Genomic DNA, 20,170 nt, shown 5'->3' on the forward strand with positions numbered 1-20,170 from the left:
CAATGTATATTTTCTCCCCCGTCTTTTCTTTTTGATATTATGCTGGTCCAGTACAGTCTGACACGTCAGGGCCCTGATGCTCTGGCAGGCGCTCTGCTGCCCTTTTGGTTTTCTGTCAAACACGATCAGATCAGAGTGAAGACGGAGGAAGAGATGTGAGTAGGCCAGTATGGATATTCTCTTCATATTCAGTCAAATCTATGTCTTATTCTGTTACAAGGGCCGCTGCAGATTTTCTGCTTAATGCTAAGTGCTTTTTCCTCCCTCTGAAGAGAAGAGCTGTGGATTTGTGTTCTTCGTAAAGAGGCAGTCCTGTGTGATTCATGCCCATTTGTAAAGGCCCCACAATTCAGTGCTGAGAAGGCACACAATGACTTGTGATGGTAGCGGTGACTGACAAAAGTGTGAGTCAACTGGTCATATGACAGCGTTGGCAAAGAGCAACACAAGCCAAAGGGAGCTACAGTAGCAGCCTTATCACCTCAGCCTTATCAAGGCCCCTTCACTGGCCAGTGAAACAACTCCGACTCCACAGCTGGGCTTGACACACGGTTGCCCACATGCTGTTAGAAACCATGAACAGGGTTTACTTACTAAGTTCCTGTTCCATGAATCTGAGTCAGTAAGATGCAACCATGTGAACAAGTACAGTGGGATGATGAAGACAAGATAAAATCCTCTTTGTGTTGTGTTATAGCTCACTTTATGATGATTTTTTGTTGTTGTTTAAATAAAATGCAACAAAATGTAGCTCATTATAGTACAGTACATCAGTGTGGCATCTGCTCTTTACTTTTATTATTATTTTATAAACTGCTTTCTGAGCATATTCTCACTGTATTCTAGGATAAATAAGGTATTATATTGTCTGATATTAAAGTGTATTGTATTCATATTAAGTTATTTTGTATAAACTATTATTTTTAAAAAATCTCAAGTGGTATTTTATGTTGGGATTCAGCCTTTGTGTGTATGTCAGACTCTACCAAATTATCTTTCATGGTTCCTCCTTATTTGAATAATTAAATGTGACTATAAGCAATATACCACCAGTTATTAACCTGTATCCTGTACCGTCTGTGGCTCTTTTAATCCTGCACCCACCCCCTAGTATTTTTATCTTTCAGTGTCAATTCTTATAATATCATTTATCATCAAACACGCAGTCTAGGGGTCTAACTTGTATGACATGTGGCTTTGTGTTAAAGCTAGGCTGTAATTTGAAAATGTCACGTTTTTATCAAAGACTGATATAACCTATTTAGTCAGCTCCCTGATGCTCTCCGTGGCACAGCCAGTGCACCTTTGCGCTAAGCTTTTTGTTGGTGGTGGCGATGATGTGCAGTCAGTGGGAGGAGAGAAAAAGGGGGAGGAATAGAGCGGCAGGAAGGCAGGCTGGAGGGCTGGGTGGACGGAGGAGAGGACGCGCTTTGGTTTCCCGTGTGTCGCTGATTTCATGTGGAAGAAGAAGAAAGCGGCTAAGAAATCCCCGAGCTCGCCTCACTCTCAGACGGATTTTATTCATCGAGTCCCCTCATAATGTGCACTCCATGTTGTATCTCGCAGGTGAGGAACAATAGACGACTCTGCCTTTTACTGCTGTGTGTTTTGTTGCTCTTCGTCGGTTAGAAACGCTGTGACGGAGCGCAACAATGAGACGTCCTTAACGTTTTCCGTTTTTGTTGACGGTTTTCCTTTCCTTTACCGTCAGCTGCTGTCCCGAGTGCCTCGGTCATTTCCGTCAGCCTTTTCCCTTGGCTACCTTATAATATGGTAACAGCGCGAAATAATGAATTATAACCCCCCGGCTCATTGAGCAGATTGGATAACTTCACTGTAAAGCCGTTGGAAGACAAAGCGAGGCGAGGCAAAGCCACATGACCTAGAACTGAAATGTCTTCAGAAACATTTATTAATGGGGACAGTAAAACACTGTGGGGCTGACAGCAGACTACCAGACGCGCCATGGCTGTGATTAAATGAGCGCTTTGTTTTTCAGTAGTGGACAGTCACAGTTTTTTTTTTTTTAAATCACATCTTACTCCTCAGCTCCAAGAAAACAAAACAAAACAAAAAAAAAAAGATAGAGGGTCTGATGATGAGGCAATTTCTTCCACCAGTCAATTGTGAGTTGTTATAACTTGTAAGGGCTCAGCTGAAAAATAAAGAGATAGATGTACACCCTCTACAAAAACAATGTCTGTTTTTGTTTTGTTTTCTCTTCCGTTTCAGGTCAGATTTAAATGTGCTGAATTGCTTTTAAAGAACACGTAGCTTATTTTGTAATATTTTGTAAATAAAGTGCAGTTTTGAATTTCCAGACTAAACTGTTACTTTTGGATTGTATATTGTGTGGATTGAAAGCTAAACAATAGTTCTGATTACTGTTCCCTGTTTTAGGGAACGTGGGAAAGCCACGTATTTGTTGGTGTTAGTTTGTGTTGTTTGTGTTGTGTGATAGCAGAGTGACTATTGGACTATTGATTGGTTAGAACAGATGTAAACGTGGGCTTTTGCATGTTGACACTTCTTTAAAAAATTGGTAATAAAATAATTGTGTATGTTTGTGTGGCTTTTATGAGAGGTGTGAAGACAGTGACGTTGCAGAATTACTTTCAAAAGACAGGGTGGTGGTTCACATGTAAGTTAGAGAGGGTTTCCTTTCATGCCGAGCGTGTTTTCTCCAGCTACCAGATTGCGTTTTGACCAGTGGGTCACCATTGCTGAGCTGATCTGGCTAGGAATTTAATTACATATGCACATCCCTAAACTAAAGGAGGTGACTTCTATTTCCTGCTCTTTTCACAGACGGATGGGACGGATGGAAACAGAGTAGGATTAAGAGGAAATGAAGGGCAAAGAATAAGATCGGTTTTGTGTTGCTGTGCTGGTGGTGTGCTAATCCCTGTCACAGACACCCCGTTTACTTACCATCTCTATTTATGTGTGTGCTTGTAATTAACTTTGTGTGTGTGAATATATTTGCCACACTTGAGCTTTAGAGTGGCCCAAATTGGTGTGTGGTCTGTTAATTTCCTCCTTGGCTTGAAGGAAAGGGTGACTGCTGTTTGGGATAGATTTGAAGGCAGGAGGAAGCACGGCATGGGAGCAGCTCACTTGTAATTTCTCTGTGGGATCGGGGATGTATGCCATGTTGTGATGAGGGGGAGGGCAGGTTGAAGCCTGTAGCTCAGTGTTGAGTGCAGTCCAGAATGCCACAAGTAAGTGTTGGCTGTGAGTGCAGGAGCAGGACTGAAACCATGTTGGTGTCTGTATGCAGCACAGTTATGGAACAGGCACCTTTGCCAGAGTACATGAGTCAAAGGGATAGAGCGTGACTTGATGCAAGCATCCTCACTGATAAAGAAACCTTCACTATCTTGCCTTCATTCGGGTGGTGAAAAATAAGAGTCTGGTAAGAAGGAAGTGGCGTGTAGTGACCCAGCACCACTCACGTGAACAGAGCCGACCTCATCAGACGGCCGGGGTCACGAGACAGTAGCTGTGATGCAGCGGTGGGGGCAGGTGATTACCTGTGAAACTTGACTTGTAAAACTAGCTGAAGTGAATGCTGCCTGTAAACATTCTGAACACTCCTCTTGACAAAATACATTTTTGGTTCTCTCATATGATTAGAATTACTCTCCAACTGTGTGCACATCACACATGCCCGTTGTTTTCAGCTTCCCCTCAGGAATTTTGCTGTGGTCAGCAGCAGCAAGCAGCGGGGATATTTTCCCCCCAACTGGGACATCTCTGGCAGCCCTTCATTCCATTTTTCTCCGACCGAATTGCCATAAGCCACAGATAATGCCTTCCTCTGCCTTTTCCCCTTTTCACATCTCCTTTTTTTTTTGGAACAGTAGATGCTGAGAAGTGAAACTGCTTCCTGTGTAAACACAACTACTTGTACCGTTTGATGTGATGCTGCCTTGTATCTTGACCGTCTTCCTGTTGGCAGTTTCCTTTGCTTGTTTTGTGACAAACACCTTGGCCTGCCAAGGTTTGTTTCATTTCAGCCCTCTGCTTTTGGCTCTTCACTGTACCTCAGTTTTGCCTTTAGTTAGTTTTTTCTCTTTTCTCTCAACTGAACTAAAGTTTCTCTCTGTTGGTTGTAGCTAGGGGGCTATATTTGCCAAGAGAGGGAGAGCAAATACCTCTCTTTGTGTACAGGAAACAGAGCAGTGATACATTTTTGCTGTGTGTATACAGCTGCCTAGCTATATAGACAATAGTGGAGCTGTCACTCACAGTATGAGGGAAAGTGGAGTAGGTCTTGGTCTGGAAGCTTGGGCCAACTGAACATATGTGAGAAAGCTCCTGCCTTGTCTTGTGTTGCCCTAAATTTCATCTTGTTTGCTTGTCCTGGTCCCTGCTGGTTTCCCGCGACCCGCCTGCGACACAAAGCATTGCAATTTGAGATAACAGGGTGTGTCTGCCATTTCAACCGAGCCAGTGGATTCCCATGATTCATTGTGTTTTGAACAGGGGCCACTGTCATTAAGCTTTATCCAGAGTCCCAAAGAGTTTTAAAGCAGCCAGCTACAGCATTGCATGTAAGGATTTGTGTATTGACTGAAATAGGACATGGAATAAATAATGTATAAGATGTGACGAATGAATGAATCAACCAACCAACCAGGGGTTTAAACTTCCAGATAAGTTGTTCCAGTCAGGGTGTTTTGGTTGTCTTGTTCATGAGTCATTCCTGTCTGTCTGTGTCTGTGTGTGTGTGTGTGTGTGTGTGTGTGTGTTTCCCAGTTTGCTGTTGGGTGTGTATCATTGCACGTCTGCTAATCAAGTCACCATCTCACATCAGAAAATGTTATTTTTTTTTCCTCATTGCAGCAGAACAGTTTTTGTGTCCTTGTGTTAAACACTGCTGCCACAGACAAAGAAAACTAAAAGAGTCTGTCAGATGAACTTGTGCAATATGTTGACACGTTATTGGGGTTGGTGTACTTGTTAGAGGAGAAATGTCTCAGCTCTTGGCTCTGTATCTGAAATCCTCGTTCTCCTTTGTGGTCCTTACCGTGATATAGTGTATGACCTATTTCTGTTTGTGTTGCGTAAGCGTGGCGATGTGCGCTGGAGTTTACCCCGATGGGTTTGATTTAGCCTACCCTTTCCATTTCCTGTTTGCAAGATACTCCAGTCCTTTTCATCACTGCTGCTTTGAGGATGAAAGGCAGTAGAGAATAAAAAGGGGGGGTAAAAGGATCGTAATTCTCATAAAATCAAACAGCTTACAGCCATCACAGATATCATCTTTGGGTGGAATACAAGACTGTATAACATCTGTTAAGCATGCATCCATCTTTCGAGTAAACTCCCTGTTGAGCAAGCTAAAATTATTCAGACTTATTCAGCTTGCTTCATTTTGAATGTGTTCCTTTTCTGAGCGTATTCTCACTGCCGTGTCCCATCCATCCCCTCTTGACTGAATCCTGAAGCTGTGTGCTTTGTGTAAAGGAAAGGCAACATCGTCTTTGTCCTGACCCCTGAAAAAGCTGAAGCACTGAGGGGGTCAATGACAAATTGTTAAGGGCAGCTGAAGAATACAAAGAAAGGGTGAAGAGGACCAAATAAGAGGAAGAAAAAAAGATGACGTCACTAAGCCTTCCAGTTGCATGCTGGGGGAGGATAGAAGAAATAAAATGAAAACAGTGAGAATTTCTGGTAAAGCGAGAAAGAGACAAGTGAAAGTCCCACAATCACCGTGTTTCTTTTGTGTGTGTGTGTGTGTGTGTGTGTGTGTGTGTGTGTGTGTGTGTGTGTGTGTGTGTGTGTGTGTGTGTGTGTGTGTGTGGGTTGTGAGAGTCTGGGCTTGAGTCTACCGCCTCACTAGTAGCCATGTTTCATGCTAAATGCATCATGGTGTGGTGCTCTGTGGGAGGCTGCTGTTGATATTTAAGCAGGGTTGCAAACTGCTGACACTCCAACCACCTGTCGATATGCTGGTGGGGCAGTGGAGGAGGTGGTGGATGGTTCATCGAGTGGATAGGGTCAGCACTGGTTACCGTGGATACTTTTTTTGTGTCTGTGTGTGGTGGAATTCCTCGAGACGTTTCCCCTCTCACGGCTCCCCCTCCCTCTGTCAGCTCTGCAGAGTTTGCCGTTGGGCCCCCTTGCTGTGTGCAGTCCGCTGGTGAAACACCCCCTAACTAATGAAATCTAAACACCCTCACAACTTAAATTGTCCTGTTTTTTTCTTACTTACTTTCAGTCTGTTGTGGCTAATTAATCACCCATTGAGAAAGACGTGGGCGCAGCAGAGAAAGAGGAAACTGCTTATTCTCTTAAGCTGTGTATAAAGGTCGGGAGGGACATGGATAGATTCAAGGCTGCAAGCCTGTGGACGCATGAAAGCAGAAATAAGCACATTTGACCTTTGTGGCAGCATTTCAAACTTCTTGATACTATGTTACCTCAAGCATTGGTAAACTGTGTACAGATGTACACAGTCAAACCCTAACTGGGAATAAACTAAAATCAACCTGTTTTCTCTTTTTTTCGCATTTCTCCCATTTCTGGTGAACACAGCTGTTGCTTCCTTCCTTTTTCCAGCCCATTTATCAACCAGTCAGCATTCGGCAGAGGTATGCGTCATCCGCTTCCAGCGATGCACAACTGAGATTTTGGACGACTGTACAGGAGTGCGTCTGCGGTGGGTGAAAACCCCTCACTGCTCGCTGTTCAAATGGAAATGTGTACGCAGATAGACACATTTACGGGACCATAAATTACTCTGGCGAAAGCATTAATTACTGTGTATAAAACCTCATAAACCATCTGGAGCAGGGGCGTCAAACTCAATCACAGAGCGGGCCAAAATTGAAAACACAGTCTAAGTCGTGGGCCAAACAGGATTAACATTTATTGAACAGTATAACTGAAAATTTAATCAGCAGTATGAACTTGAATAGCCAGAATACAGCAACTTTTTCCTCAACACATTAAATAAAATATAAGACAATATTCAAAATTAACATCAGGCAAAATGAGAATATTTCAAGCTGATAAAAAATTTTCAAATAAAAACTGATGTGATATCAGGAAAAAGTCCAGAAGCAAACAGCTATTTAGTTTCTCTCTTAGTCCATTTCTCCGTGGCATCTTTTCTTGGCTGCAGGTTCATTTGTGTTTGGGGTTTAGGCTCTGAGTTGTGGAAGTTCTCAGGATGGAGTGGAGCTGCTCACATAGGTATGCACTACCACACATGCAGAGCGTTCGAGCATCATGTCAGGAATGAATCGGGTGACCCTTGCAGGCCCTACAGAGTCATACTTTGTCCTTAGAGTGTCGTCACTTTGCAGTTCTATCAGTTCCATCTGGATGTTTGCTGGAACTTTTTCTACGTCAACTTCAGATGGACTTCTTAGCAGTTCAAAGTTCAATTTCTGCACTTCAAAGTCTGCAAAACGCTGTGTAAACTCAGTGTGCATTGTGCCCAATTTATCAGCAAAAGCACAGCTGGAAAAACATCAGTGGAGATTGTTACTTATTTCTTTTTATTTTTTTGGCAATGTGGAAATAAGTGTCATAAGTGTCATTTTAATGTGAATCGGTATTCAGTATTACTGACATAATTTGGTCTATGACCTGAAAGGTACCAAGTTCGGTACCCAACCCTAGCATAAACAGTGCATTAATTAATGACAAATAAGGTATTTCAGTCATCAGAATTTAAGATTAAGAGACTTTGTCATTGCAGAAAGATACAACAAAAATTTTGTTTGGTGACTATCTGCTAATGGCAAGGGATAAAAGTAGCTTTTAAAAAAGACACAAAAATATAAACAATAAGAACTATGAAGATAGCAATAAAAAGCGCTTTATACAAACAACAGGAATATATTCAGTAATTGTCTTGTTGTTATGACAGCAAGTAAAGTGCAGATGTCAGTGATATTATATATTATTCTCCATACTTCGATACTAATCAGTCTTCCAAATTAGGCTTAGTATGTCCTAGTCCTAGTCCAGTATAATACATTAATATGCAAATGCCGTAGGCCAGAAATACCCAGATGTCCTTCTGCATTTGGTTGCTTTTTACAGAACTGAAGCCAACATGTTTTTTGTGTGTGTACATTCTGGCCTACAGTCCTCTGTGTCAGTTACACCTGCAGCAAAAGGATCAAACAATTCAATGTGCAGCTTTATGAAATCGTAGTGTCCTGATTGTATGGATTCTGTATGCAGGAGAATGTACTTTATATGTAGCTTCTGCAGGCAGTACTGAAACTAAAGTGCGCTACTTGTAAACCAGACAGGGTTTCACACTGGCTTTACAACATCAGCACATTGTTACGTAGGACACAGACTCAGAGAGGTAAGATGAGGTCACTGTTTTGACTAAAAAGCAAACTGAAGTGATCTCACTAGGATGCACTAGCAGGTCTGTAGGGACTGAAAAAAAAAATAATTGCTAAACCCTCATTTCCCGTCTTATTTTATAGAGGAAGACCCACCCCTCAAAAAATGTAGACTCATACAGGAGCATACATTAAAAATGCTTAAATCAGTATATTTGGAGGCAGAAAATGTGAAATGGTGCTGTTGATATAAGGTGATGTCATTAAACAGTGTGCAGCTTTCATTAGATGTTTTAGTCCATATAAACAACACCATCATTTCTGAGGCGTCAGTAGTTTTTAGCAAGTGAGCCATTTGCTCATAATTTGTTAATCCTCACCTAATGCCATAATTACAGTAGCTAGAGGCCAGATGAAAATTGTGTGATTCTACGCCCTCCACCCCTGACTAAAACAGTGTTGTGGGGAGCAATCAGGTGTGGTGGCACCCGTGTTGCAACCACACCTGACTGTTCTCTACAACAAAGTTTTACTTACCACAGGAGTGTATTCTGCAGGATGAGGGGTAGGAAGCTTACCCAAGCCGGATGGGGTGGCTACAGAAAGACCGTGAGCTGTGTAATTATAGAGCCTCTTCTTTCCTAAAAGAACACAGGGCCCGTCTTTATGTAACTGTCCTCCTCCTGTATGACCGCCTGTCAGAAGAAACAGAGTAGGCCTCTGTGTGTGTGTGTGTGTGTCTGTGTTTTCAGACAAGAGCCTTCACTGTCTTGTAATCCTCAAAAGTTTCTTCTGTGAAGGAGAGAGAGAGATCTGAGTGAAACCATGAATGGGTGTCTTTTATTTTGTGTTATTCACTGTTCAGGAGAAAACGTGAACCAATTTTCTTCTAATAACTTTGTCTGCTGGCCAAAAAGGGGAAGCTAAGTGCTTTAGTGTGGAAAGCTTTTTAATGTGATACATTTTGCCCTGATAGCAAACAAAACCGTTTAGCTTCCCACAGACTAGATGGATTTGAAACTGCCACTGATACTGTAATAAAACGGAACTTTCAGCCCTCAGTAAAATATTTGCAGTGTTTCTCATGAAGATCTATCAACTTAGTTCATACAGTGTGCAAAAATCACAGCTCCCAAGCTGTAATTATTTTGAGTACTTTTGTTTTCTTTCTATGTGTATGTCTTTTTGTTCTCTTTATTTCTTTTTTAGAATTTGGCTTTTTTTAACTTTTGGTCCTTTACATTAGTGATTTCATAGATGGATGGACTGGTTCATAAAGCACTTCGTCTCACTTCACACTCCAGTGAACACACTGGCAGCAAGTCAGGGTTCAGTATCTTGCCCAAGGATACTTTGACATGCAAGGATACTGGAGCAGCCGGGGACTGAACCACCAACCTTCCAATTAGTAGATGACCTGCTCTGCCTACTGAGCCAACCCCACCCTTGCTTACAGCACCTGGTATTCCCAGGCGGTCTCTCATTCAAATGCTAACCAGGCCCAACCCTATTTAGCTTCCAAGATCAGACAAGGTTGGGCATGCTTAGGTTGGTATAGCTGTAAGCCAGGCCATTTCAGGAAATATTTTATACCAGTTTATTTTTATCCAGTGCAATTGCTGAGAAAAATAACTACACTGAACCCTGGTTCTCCCAACTCCCACCCAAAATACTTGATGTCTGTATGAGAACTTGTGGAAAGTTATGAAGTGTAATAATAAAGTCTTCCCCACCTCTCTTTGTCTCTCTGTCTGTCTCTTCCGCCTTTTCTCCATTGTTCTCTGCATGCAGCTGGCCTGCTGCTGCGGCTCAGCGGCCTGCTCATGCTGCTGTAAGTGCTGCCCGAAGATCAAACAGTCTACAGGGACCCGAATCATGTACGCCTTCTACTTCCTGCTGGTCACCGTCCTCTGTGTCATCATGATGTCCCCCACCGTGGAGCAGGCATTGAAAGACAACGTGAGTACATAATTCTCTCAAAAAGCATGCATGCACACACTCTTTGTTTTAGCAACAAAAAACTAAAATATCATTACATTAAATATCAAAATATCTGCTCTGCGGATGAGTGAAGAGGCTGCATATAACTGAAAAGTTTGAATTTTGTATACCCTACCGGTCAAAAGTTTGGACACACTCACCCACTGGTGCCTTAGTTTAAAAAGTCATTTTAAACCAGTAACTGTGTGCTCACCTGTGTGAGGGAACTGTTCATTTTCAAAGGAGAGTCAGCAGATTTGTTTAAAAAGATGAAGTTCTAAAACATCTATTAAATGAGTGCTTTATTATCACAGTGATGTAAACTACAGTATGGATTATGACTCCTCTGGGTCTTCAGGGATTACAAACAGTACAGTTTGGTCCCCCCATTCATTTCACTCATATTTTGGCCTTTTCAGTCACATCTTTATATGCATTGCAAACTGCAGCATAGATCAGCAGACAGTTTGATTCTTGATGGATGTTTTTCTTCTTCTTCTTGAGACCTGTGTGTTGTGTGCTTTTTTCTTAGAAATAAGTTATTTCTGCCTTTTTGTAGGTTTTAATTTTCCTTTTCCTTTCTTCACAGTCTTAATTCTATCCCTCGATTTTTGAAATGTCAGCTCGCAGACTCTAGTAAACAAAAGAATAAAAACCTCAATACTGTGACCTTTTACACTCTTTAGTCTGTACACTCTTCTCCGGTTTCGCTTCACAGACGTCAGCTCCTGCAAATGAAACTGAGCTGAGAGGAAACTGAAAAAAAAAAAAAAAAAAAATCATAGTAATTTTGAAACAGATCGTTTCATGTGGTTGAACTATTTTGTTCAGCTTCTTCTCTAAACAAAATGAAACTTAGGAGACTTCATCAGTACCGCCTTGCCGATGCTGACAGGAAAAATTAAATATTTACAGCATTGCTATGGGCAAAACAGACCCGCTATTTTAACAGAGAATCCCATATGTGTTATCACCACAGCAGCAAGGCCAGAGCTCAGAAGGCAGAAATCCCGCCTGGTAGGGTTTCTTTGTTTCAACAGCCAGTCGAGCCTTTGAAGAGGAGAAGATAAACTTAGGCCGGTGCACTCTGCAGCTTTCATGAAGCTTTCTTCTTCTCTGAATGAATGAAACTTAAGATGACCTCCTGTGGCTGTTTCTTAAAAGAGAAAAAAAAATCCAATTAAACTGGAATGCCAGTTTAATCGGCTGTTATCTACTACAATATAGTTAACCTTGTCATCTGGGCAAGTCAGACTGTAGACAGTCTGTAGATACAGTCTGGCACAAGGTCTCAGAGCTGATGTCTTGGTGCACTGATACACTGCTCCCGCACTGATTCACACTTTGTACACAGTGTGCCTCAGCGTACAGAGAATAAACAGGAAATAATGATGTTTCTGTCTCTGGGAAAGACATCTTGAGATGACTGGGTTATCATGGAAGTGACCAAGCTTCCTCGAGTCAACATGATATTTGAAGATGATTTTTTATTTTTTTTTTCAAATCCCCTTCTTTTGCAGTTTTTCTTCCTTTTCTGCCAGTGTATATACAGTGCAGCAATAAAACAGCCCCCATACTGTGTGTCTCCTTGTGAATGTAGGATGCTGTAAAAGACTCATTCAGGCACAAAATGGCCTGTGATAGCCCCACACAAAGTCTACCACGTCACACACACACACACACACACACACACACACACTGTCAGTCACACACCGAGCACAGTGGGAAGTCCCAGCTAAGAGAGCAGTCATTGTGCATATGAGAACGCTGGTCTTTTCTCAAGAGATTTACAGCAGTCTGAAACAGTCAGCCCCTTTCCCTCTTTAATCACAACACCATGGACATGCTAATATGGTCCTTAACGTGAGACAAAAGCTCCCAAAAAAATGGGCTTTTTGCCTTATGTTGTGATCTGGCTCTGGACTATGCTAACACACTGAGGTGATGACAACTCAATCTGCTGGCATCTCACCCATGTGTCAAACTTTAAGGGTTCTGCCAGTAATTAGTAAAGCCAAGTTAACCAATTTATTATCTCAAAGTAAAGATTTGAAACGCTCTCAAAAAGCGGCGTTTTGCTTGAAAAGCACCTTTTGTGCTCGACTCACAGCTCGACGTTCGGGGGGCATCAGTGAAGGGGAACGATGTATTGAGGCTCCATTCTGAGGTTATCAAATTCAAAGCGTGTCCCTTTTGTTGGCGCGCCGCCACAGACACACAGTGTTCTGTTGAAGGCCACAGCAAGGTCCTTATCTGTGTTGCCTTACTCTGGCTTTGTATGACGCAGCTTACTGTAGTTCAGAAAAGTCTTCCGGAGCTTATTTTAAGAAGAATCTCCACATTTTTCCTGCTCGTGCTGTCTGTGCTTTCCCCTCTTCCCATTTCCTCTGTCTCGTTGACAAAAGGTGGTTAATTTATTCATCCGTGTCCTTTGTCTGTGTACACTGACAGTTAGTTGTAAGGCCCCTCTAACAGGCTATAGAGTGAAGGATGAAAGAGGGCTCCACAGAGAGAAAGAGGGGTTGTTGTTGCTGCCTGTTCTCTCTTTCTGCTCCTTTAGGGGCGTGACGCTCAGAATAGATGGACACTATTGGGCCCTTTCACCGAGGCCTCATACTAGACAAACATGAGCAGAGGTGGGTTTCTTTTCACGTCCATGATGATCTAATCTGAGTATTTTGGGTTTGTGTTTTTTTTTCCCCCCCAATTAGATCCCCTTCTACAGTGAATTGTGCGAGAAGGTGAATGCAGGCGAAAACTGCAAAACCCTCGTCGGATACTCTGCTGTCTACAAGGTGTGCTTTGGCATGGCCTGCTTCTTCTTGTTCTTCTGTATCTTCACTATACGGGTCAACAACAGCACGGGCTGCCGGGCGGCCATACATAACGGGTAAGAAGAATTTCTTTAATCTTCTGTCAGTTAAAAAGTTCACGATCTCGGGCAGAATCCATGAACATCAGTATGGAGAAAGGAAAATACAAGATTTGTTAAATTTGTTATTTTTGGGTTTATTGTACTACATATTCTGCTGACTGTAAACAATCAATAATCACTGTTTTTATGGTGTTGCTTTGTTTGCATTTTTTCACTTTTTTTTTTTTCTTACATTATCGCTGCCTTGATTCAGATTCTGGTTACTGAAGTTTATCGCGCTGGTGGCATGTTGCGCTGGAGGCTTCTTCCTCCCCAATGAGGCAACATTCCTGGAAGGTAAAAAAACCCAACACTCAAGTTGAGGCCACAATACTGTCACTTTTCTTTTAAAGCTTAAATAACTAACGTGGTATGTCAGCTAACATAACATCAAGATCCTCATCTCAGTGGGTGTAAAAGTGGAAGTAGTAAATTACGTAAATAACTTCCTGCATCGTCCGACCCAAATAAACTTCCACAAATGACACTGTAACTTTGTCTATTTTTGGAGCATCATTTAAATACTGGTACAAGCTTGCCCTGCAGCAGATTTTATCTGTCAACCAGCTCTTGTCATCAATGAAACAATTTTCCCCGTCTCTGCCAAAGTTTGGCGCTACATAGGAGCTGTCGGTGGGTTCATTTTCCTATTGATCCAGCTGATGATGTTGGTGGAGTTTGCACACAGATGGAACGCAAACTGGTGAGAGCAACATTTCTTCTCTCTTTGCCTTTGTCTTCAGTCCCTGGCTCACTGTGTGAAATAAGGCCAGGCTAATGCTTTTTGTTTGATTTTAAGAAACTCAGAAAGTGTGATTTGGTGGGTGGAGGGCAGACTTGGCAGCAGGCCAGCACTCTGTAGATTCACAGGATGTATATGGTTTAGGAGTTCTCACTTCCTACACACAAATTCCAGCAGATTTGTTTCTAAAAACCGGTGCAACCTCTCAATATGTATTGGTGTGTACACTTGGAACCACATTATTTAGTAAACCTGTCATTTTCAGATCAAGAAAAATCAATGAGAAGGCACAAACCTGCATTGTGTTCTCCTTAGGATTTTAGCTAGTCTTTTGAGTGCCAGTTTCTTTACTTTATATATAAGTGTAAATATAGACACATATAAGTGTCTATAGTGAATTTTGAAATACAAATCTATTGAGAATATGTAAACAGTCTATCTGGCATTAAAAAGTGGATGATTAATTCTCAATTAGTGTTTTAGGTTTTACACTACTTGATTTTGGAGAAAAACCCATCTATCACCACACACTATATTATCTGTAATTCTCAGTATTAATTCAACCTTTGAATGTACAGATAAGCAATTTTCTAAGTATCAGATTAAAACCTTGAGTGTGTGGGATTTGCATGTGTTTTCCACACTCATTGAATTTGCAGCTCAGGTGTCTTTTATATATTATGACCCCACAATCTCTCTTTTGAGCTCTATTATAAAATAAATTAGTTCATCAATGGCCTCTAATTTGTTTACATTCAGATTATTTTTGTTACATTGCTGGTCCAAATACCGGGTTTCAGGGTGCAGTGGTGTTGTTGTGTTATGGACCTTTTTACTCTGTTTATAAGCCCCCACCCCCACCCCCCGGACCTCTGTCACCACTGACCCATTAAAAAAATACTTGCACACATGGCATGTACAGTTTCACGATTCTCTCAAACCACTATTGACCCACACTGGTGGATCTAAAATCCATCTGAATAGAAAATCCTCAATGGACAAATTTATTTTTTTTCCTCATTTTGCTCTTCATTCTTTCTGTTTGCAGGTATTCAGGAGTGAAGTATAACCGCCTGTGGTACGCTGCACTGGCCTTTGTGACTCTGGTTCTGTTCAGCGTTGGAGTCGGAGCTGTGGTCTTCATGGGTATTTTCTACACTCACCCCGAGGCTTGTTTACTCAACAAGATTTTTCTAGGCATCAACGGCAGCCTGTGCCTTGTCGTCTCCCTGCTGGCCATCTCTCCGTTCATACAGAAACGTAAGACCTGTTCTTCCAAGCACATCATCTAATTTGACTCTGTACTGCTTATAGTTGTTTAGCATAGAAATTCACACATGCCATGGTATTTGTAACACAACACTGTAAAATGCAGGTTGTTTGGAGAATTATATGAATTATTATTTTTTGTCCCTGCAGTGCAGCCCAACTCGGGACTTTTGCAGCCAGGAGTCATCACTGTGTACGTCATGTACCTCACATTTTCAGCCTTTTCCAGCAAGCCAAAAGAGAGTGAGTACAGTCATAAATGCATCTTCACATTGGTAGTCACTGCCATTATTGGATATCAGCTTTAAGAAAGTTGATTATTTATGTTAAGTCATAGGCTGGGCTTGTTAATGCTGGAGTGGCAGTTTCAAAGTGTTCTTATGAACACTTTCTCATGCCTTAAGCTTAATATAATATATTTAAGTACGTAGTTCAGAGCAGAATTTGAGTTTGTTTTACCGTAAGTATGGCAACAATTAACCCTGAGCGGGAGGAGGGATTCCCACATGCACATACTGTGAAATGGAAACAGTGGCATGGCAGTAAAAGCAGAGCAAAGTTATTTGCAGACAGAAAAGCTCACCTTTCAGTGAGTTTTGGAATTTTTGAAGGTCTTTATTTAAAGATGTTCCGTTACACCCCAAAGTAAAAATATAGACACAGAAAAAAAAAAGAAGTTAAAGTTTGACTGATAGCTTTAGCGAAAGTTGTGATTATGTGACCACAAATTAAACTGTAGATGATTGTAAAATTGCAGTTAACATAAATTCTAATGGATGATGTACACTGAGATAAATATATGCAAAGATATTATTATAAATGTTAAATATCAGGACATGCCTCCTACCTAACAGTTACCCTACACACTGTTATAAAGGCTGTTGTTTTTGGACCGACTTTCCAGTTTTCCCTCATTTTTTCCTTTTATTGCAGCCAACACTGTGCCAAAACACACACACACACACACACACACACACACACACACACACACACACACACACACACACACACACACACACACACACACACACACAAGGCTCCATCTTTCACAATATCCTTACTCCCTGTAATACAACCCTAATTCCAAAGAAATCTGTAGAACAGTCGTACTCCTCCTATTTCTTTCAACTCATCTGTCTCTGTCTGCTTATTTCTTTCTGTATAGTGCTGGTAATAGATGGTGTGAACACTACTGTATGTGTGTTCCCCATCAACTCTGGATCAGAAAGCGACAAAAAGATTGTCACTGCACTAGGAACCATTATTCTGTTTGGCTGTGTCCTTTACTCTTGGTAAGACACACTTAAACACACGCACACACAACTCCTGCTTCTCTTTTTTCCTAATCTGCACAGATACAAAGTTTCCCTGTAATATATCTCTTGTGATTTCATTGAATTTATAATTAAGATAGATTATCCAACTGTCCAAACCCATTAATAGCACTTCTGCTGCAGGTGATGTGGAATAAAATGTGTTTTATGGGACGCTGTGGCGACACAGATAAGTTGGTTTGGATTGGCTGTTACTCTGAAGAGGCAGTGTATGATTGGCTGTGGCTGAGCAAAGGCAGTGAGAGACAAGAACTATGGCTCTTTGCTTTTGTTCACATATGTTTTCCATCTAGTGGAGGCATCCTGTCTCTTGTGGCTGTGCCTTGAAGAGAAGGAAATTAGACTCTGCAGCAATCTCACACTGCAAATTACTGGAAACAAAAAATGCATAGTGATGGAATTACAGTCTCTCTTTCCTCTCATCTGTCTCTTTCGCCACCCTGCGTCTAGCTTGACGTCCACCACTCGACGAGGCTCAGCAGCGCTCAGAGTGTGTAGGAACACTGAGCCGGAGACTGAGGTGAATACACAGACTCACCGGGTTTGTGGGTTAATGAAATATGCAGACTGGTTAAATACATTGACAGGGCTTTTTAAAGCCCACCTGCCAGGCATTAGACACCCTAAATAAACTGAACAAATTATGCACAAGGTGTGCGTGTCTATTTGTATCTTTCAAGCATTCAATCCCAGCTCAGTGGTAACCTGAATGTTTCCTTTACCTTACAGAGAGCTCGCTGTTGTTTCTGCTTTGGAGATGACACAGGTGACGACACACACACACACATTCACAAACGTCTTTTATTTCTTTGCCTCCCTTCTGCTTGTCTGCCTGTATGCATACATACTCAGCCATGGTGTTTGCACACAGAGGGGGTATTGCTATTCCTCAGCCTGATTGAGGATGGTGAGAAAGCATTGGTCAGCAAGCATAGATGATGTCACTGTTACTAGGTTAGTATTACACTGCAAAACAAGAGAAGGGGTAAGTGGGATTATGGGCAAGCTAACACTGCCACCTGCTGGAAACAAAGTTGCACTGTTGGGGAACCGGTCACCAGAAAAGCATCACGCTTTACACACATTAATGTGTCCCTGCATGACTTAACGTGTGCTTTTCAGACGAATACGATGAGGAGAAGACGGGCTCGGGCCAGAATGTGTTGTATGATGAGAGAGAGGCAACCATCTATAGCTACACCTACTTCCACTTTGTCTTCTTCCTTGGCTCCCTTTATGTCATGATGACCGTCACCAACTGGTTTCAGTAAGTGATTCCCTTACAGTGCCCAGCACAGCTAAGACAACATCTTCACAAATTTGGCAACATATTTGCTAAACTGCAGCATTTCTGTATATGTTTCTGTCACTTTGCAGGATTGACAGCAGATCTCTGATAACTATTTAAATCAAAACTGCACTTTAGCTCAATTTCCAGCACTGAAACTCATTTCTGCAGTCTGTCTTTTTTTTTTTCTTTCCTTTGTTTGTTTTTGCACTGCATGACTCTGTTTCTGTGTTCTCTTTATTAATCTCCAAAGAGGATGCACTCACCTAGCATACTCATTAGTAGTAAACCTTAATCATGTAACTCCAATGCTGAGCAAGCAGTTAAACATGTAGCACTTGGACAAAACGTCAGGAAAAAACTGACAAATCTCAGTTTCTCCAGTTTATTCTGGTCATTTTGTTCCGTTGCACGGAGCTCTCAGATTTTTTTTAAAATTCTGCCTTCAAAGCAGCTCATCGGCTCTGTCTTGAAAAGAAATATCAGACTGTGTAGCTTTGCTCAGTTCTCTCACAGCGTGCCTTTTTTCCAGCTATGATGACCACAAGATTGAGAAGCTTTTGGATGGGAGCTGGTCAGTGTTCTGGATCAAGATGGCCTCCTGTTGGGTGTGTCTCATTCTGTACATGTGGACCCTCATCGCCCCCATGGTCTGCCCAAAGCGCTTTGTGGCCTAGTTGCCCAGGCAGAAGTTTACACTCTGGGCCAAGGGACTACCACAGACCTCCCTTACCTTGAAACACAACCCTACACTACCCTCAGTGTTTTGAAATGGAGGATTATTTGTTGCCTTTTGTTTTATATGCTAGTGTTTACTTCTCTGTTTTACAATGTTAAGCTGTTAATACCTTGATGGTGTTGTTTTTTGTTTTGTTTTTTTTCTTTTACTACCACTGACACGCAGAGTATTTTTTTTTGTTTTTTTAAAATGGTTTACAGGTTTGAAATTAGATAAAGAATTGTGGGACTTAAGTTACACTGAGAATCGTTCATCCCTTATAGATTATTTCAAGCCTGAAAGTGTCTTTCTGTACATGTTTCTCTTGCTTCCACACTCACCCAGTTGTGTACAGTCGCACCATAAAATTTGTATTGAGGTTTTTCAGACATTTATTTCAAAACAGAGCTGTTACAGAAGATATTGTATTTATTTAAATGTGTCTTAAGGAATCAAAGGAGGAGTGTGGTGTGAATTGAATTAGATTTTTCCCTGACTCTGTTGGAAAAAAAAAAAAACTCATCTCTCAGGCTCATGTTTAAGCTGTATATGTTGACGCTTTGTTATATTGTGCCCTTTTGTAGAGGTTTTCTATGCAACAGCTTTTTTAATATTACACACTCGGTGTTGTGCAGTTTCCACTTAGATTAAAAAGATAACGTTTTAATATTGTCAGTGCTCCCTTTGAGCCAAATCTTTTCTTAGGAAAATTTCATGTCATTGAAAGTTTTCCGGTCATCGTTGCTGTTGTACAGGCGAGCACTCTTAAAATCAACCTGACGTGAAGTTCGTAGAGCGCCACCTCTCTGAAAGAGCTGCAGTGACACATTTGCCAAAGGTAGAGGTCAGAAAACCAGGAAATACTCAGTTTGTCAATCTGTTACAGAGAAAAATCCTAACATTATAGCATTAAAAGCATTATGTATTTGCATGCATACGCAGACTCTTAAACCAGCTGTTTTCTGTACAGTTATAAGTGCTTTCTGCCTCGTCTTCGTTACACGCGTCCACCTATCATTGTGGTCAGAATTAAGTAGCGCGACTGCTTTTTATCAGCAAGTTATTCAACACTGGATGTTGAGTTTACTGCCAAATTGGCATTCATACCTATTTCAGAAAGTCTCCTGTATTAATTATGTAACTTTTTTGTTATATAAAAAAATACAATATATATATTACAAAAGCAAATCCTTTTTTTTTTGTATCTCATTCCTTCAGTTCTTTTCTTTTGCCTAATTTGATTCCTAACTTTTTTTTTTTTTAATATAATTTATATGTACATTTTGGCTAAAGTTCCAAGATGTATGGAAGTTTTAATTTGATTTATTTTTTCTTTCATATAATTGCAAAATCTGTTACATGACTTATCTTTTGTCCTGCTTTTTAATTATTGGTATGAATGTAGACATTTTATGGTGCTGAGCAGCTTTATATAAAATCAAAAGACCCACTGTGAAGGCTGTATACTACCACAGAATCATCTTGTATTCTTGAAATACATTCAAGTAGGGGCCATGGAGTTTGCATTGCTTGCATTCTTTGAATAAAACATCCACTGATACGCCACAGGGTGCCTTTATTTGGAAGCGCAATTTTCCTTAAAATAG

At 41.2% G+C, this 20,170-nt stretch overlaps 1 protein-coding gene and 1 pseudogene across 1 annotated transcript; one reads left to right on the forward strand and one right to left on the reverse strand.

Moving 5' to 3' along the window:
- The first annotated feature begins 1,395 nt into the window (after window positions 1–1,395).
- serinc5 (serine incorporator 5) lies at window positions 1,396–20,127 on the forward strand. The gene is made up of 12 exons (XM_030737218.1): window positions 1,396–1,566; window positions 10,110–10,277; window positions 13,010–13,188; window positions 13,427–13,509; window positions 13,822–13,915; window positions 15,003–15,214; window positions 15,374–15,466; window positions 16,389–16,515; window positions 17,008–17,077; window positions 17,287–17,323; window positions 17,680–17,824; window positions 18,378–20,127. The coding sequence occupies exons 1-12, from the start codon at window positions 1,540–1,542 to the stop codon at window positions 18,520–18,522; spliced, it is 1,380 nt and encodes a 459-aa protein (XP_030593078.1). The 5' UTR covers window positions 1,396–1,539; the 3' UTR covers window positions 18,523–20,127.
- LOC115786387 (uncharacterized) lies at window positions 9,766–9,884 on the reverse strand (annotated as a pseudogene).
- Window positions 20,128–20,170: the final 43 nt, after the last annotated feature.

Source organism: Archocentrus centrarchus, chromosome 9 (assembly GCF_007364275.1).
Source record: "Archocentrus centrarchus isolate MPI-CPG fArcCen1 chromosome 9, fArcCen1, whole genome shotgun sequence".
Lineage (NCBI taxonomy): Eukaryota > Metazoa > Chordata > Actinopteri > Cichliformes > Cichlidae > Archocentrus > Archocentrus centrarchus.

Excerpts from the sequence above, each read along its gene's own strand:
- serinc5 (XM_030737218.1), top strand. The coding sequence starts at position 1,540 with ATGTGCACTCCATGTTGTATCTCGCAG. Across the intron at positions 17,324-17,679 it reads CTGCTTTGGAGATGACACAG|ACGAATACGATGAGGAGAAG; the intron begins GTGACGACACAC and ends TGTGCTTTTCAG. Across the intron at positions 17,825-18,377 it reads ACCGTCACCAACTGGTTTCA|CTATGATGACCACAAGATTG; the intron begins GTAAGTGATTCC and ends CCTTTTTTCCAG.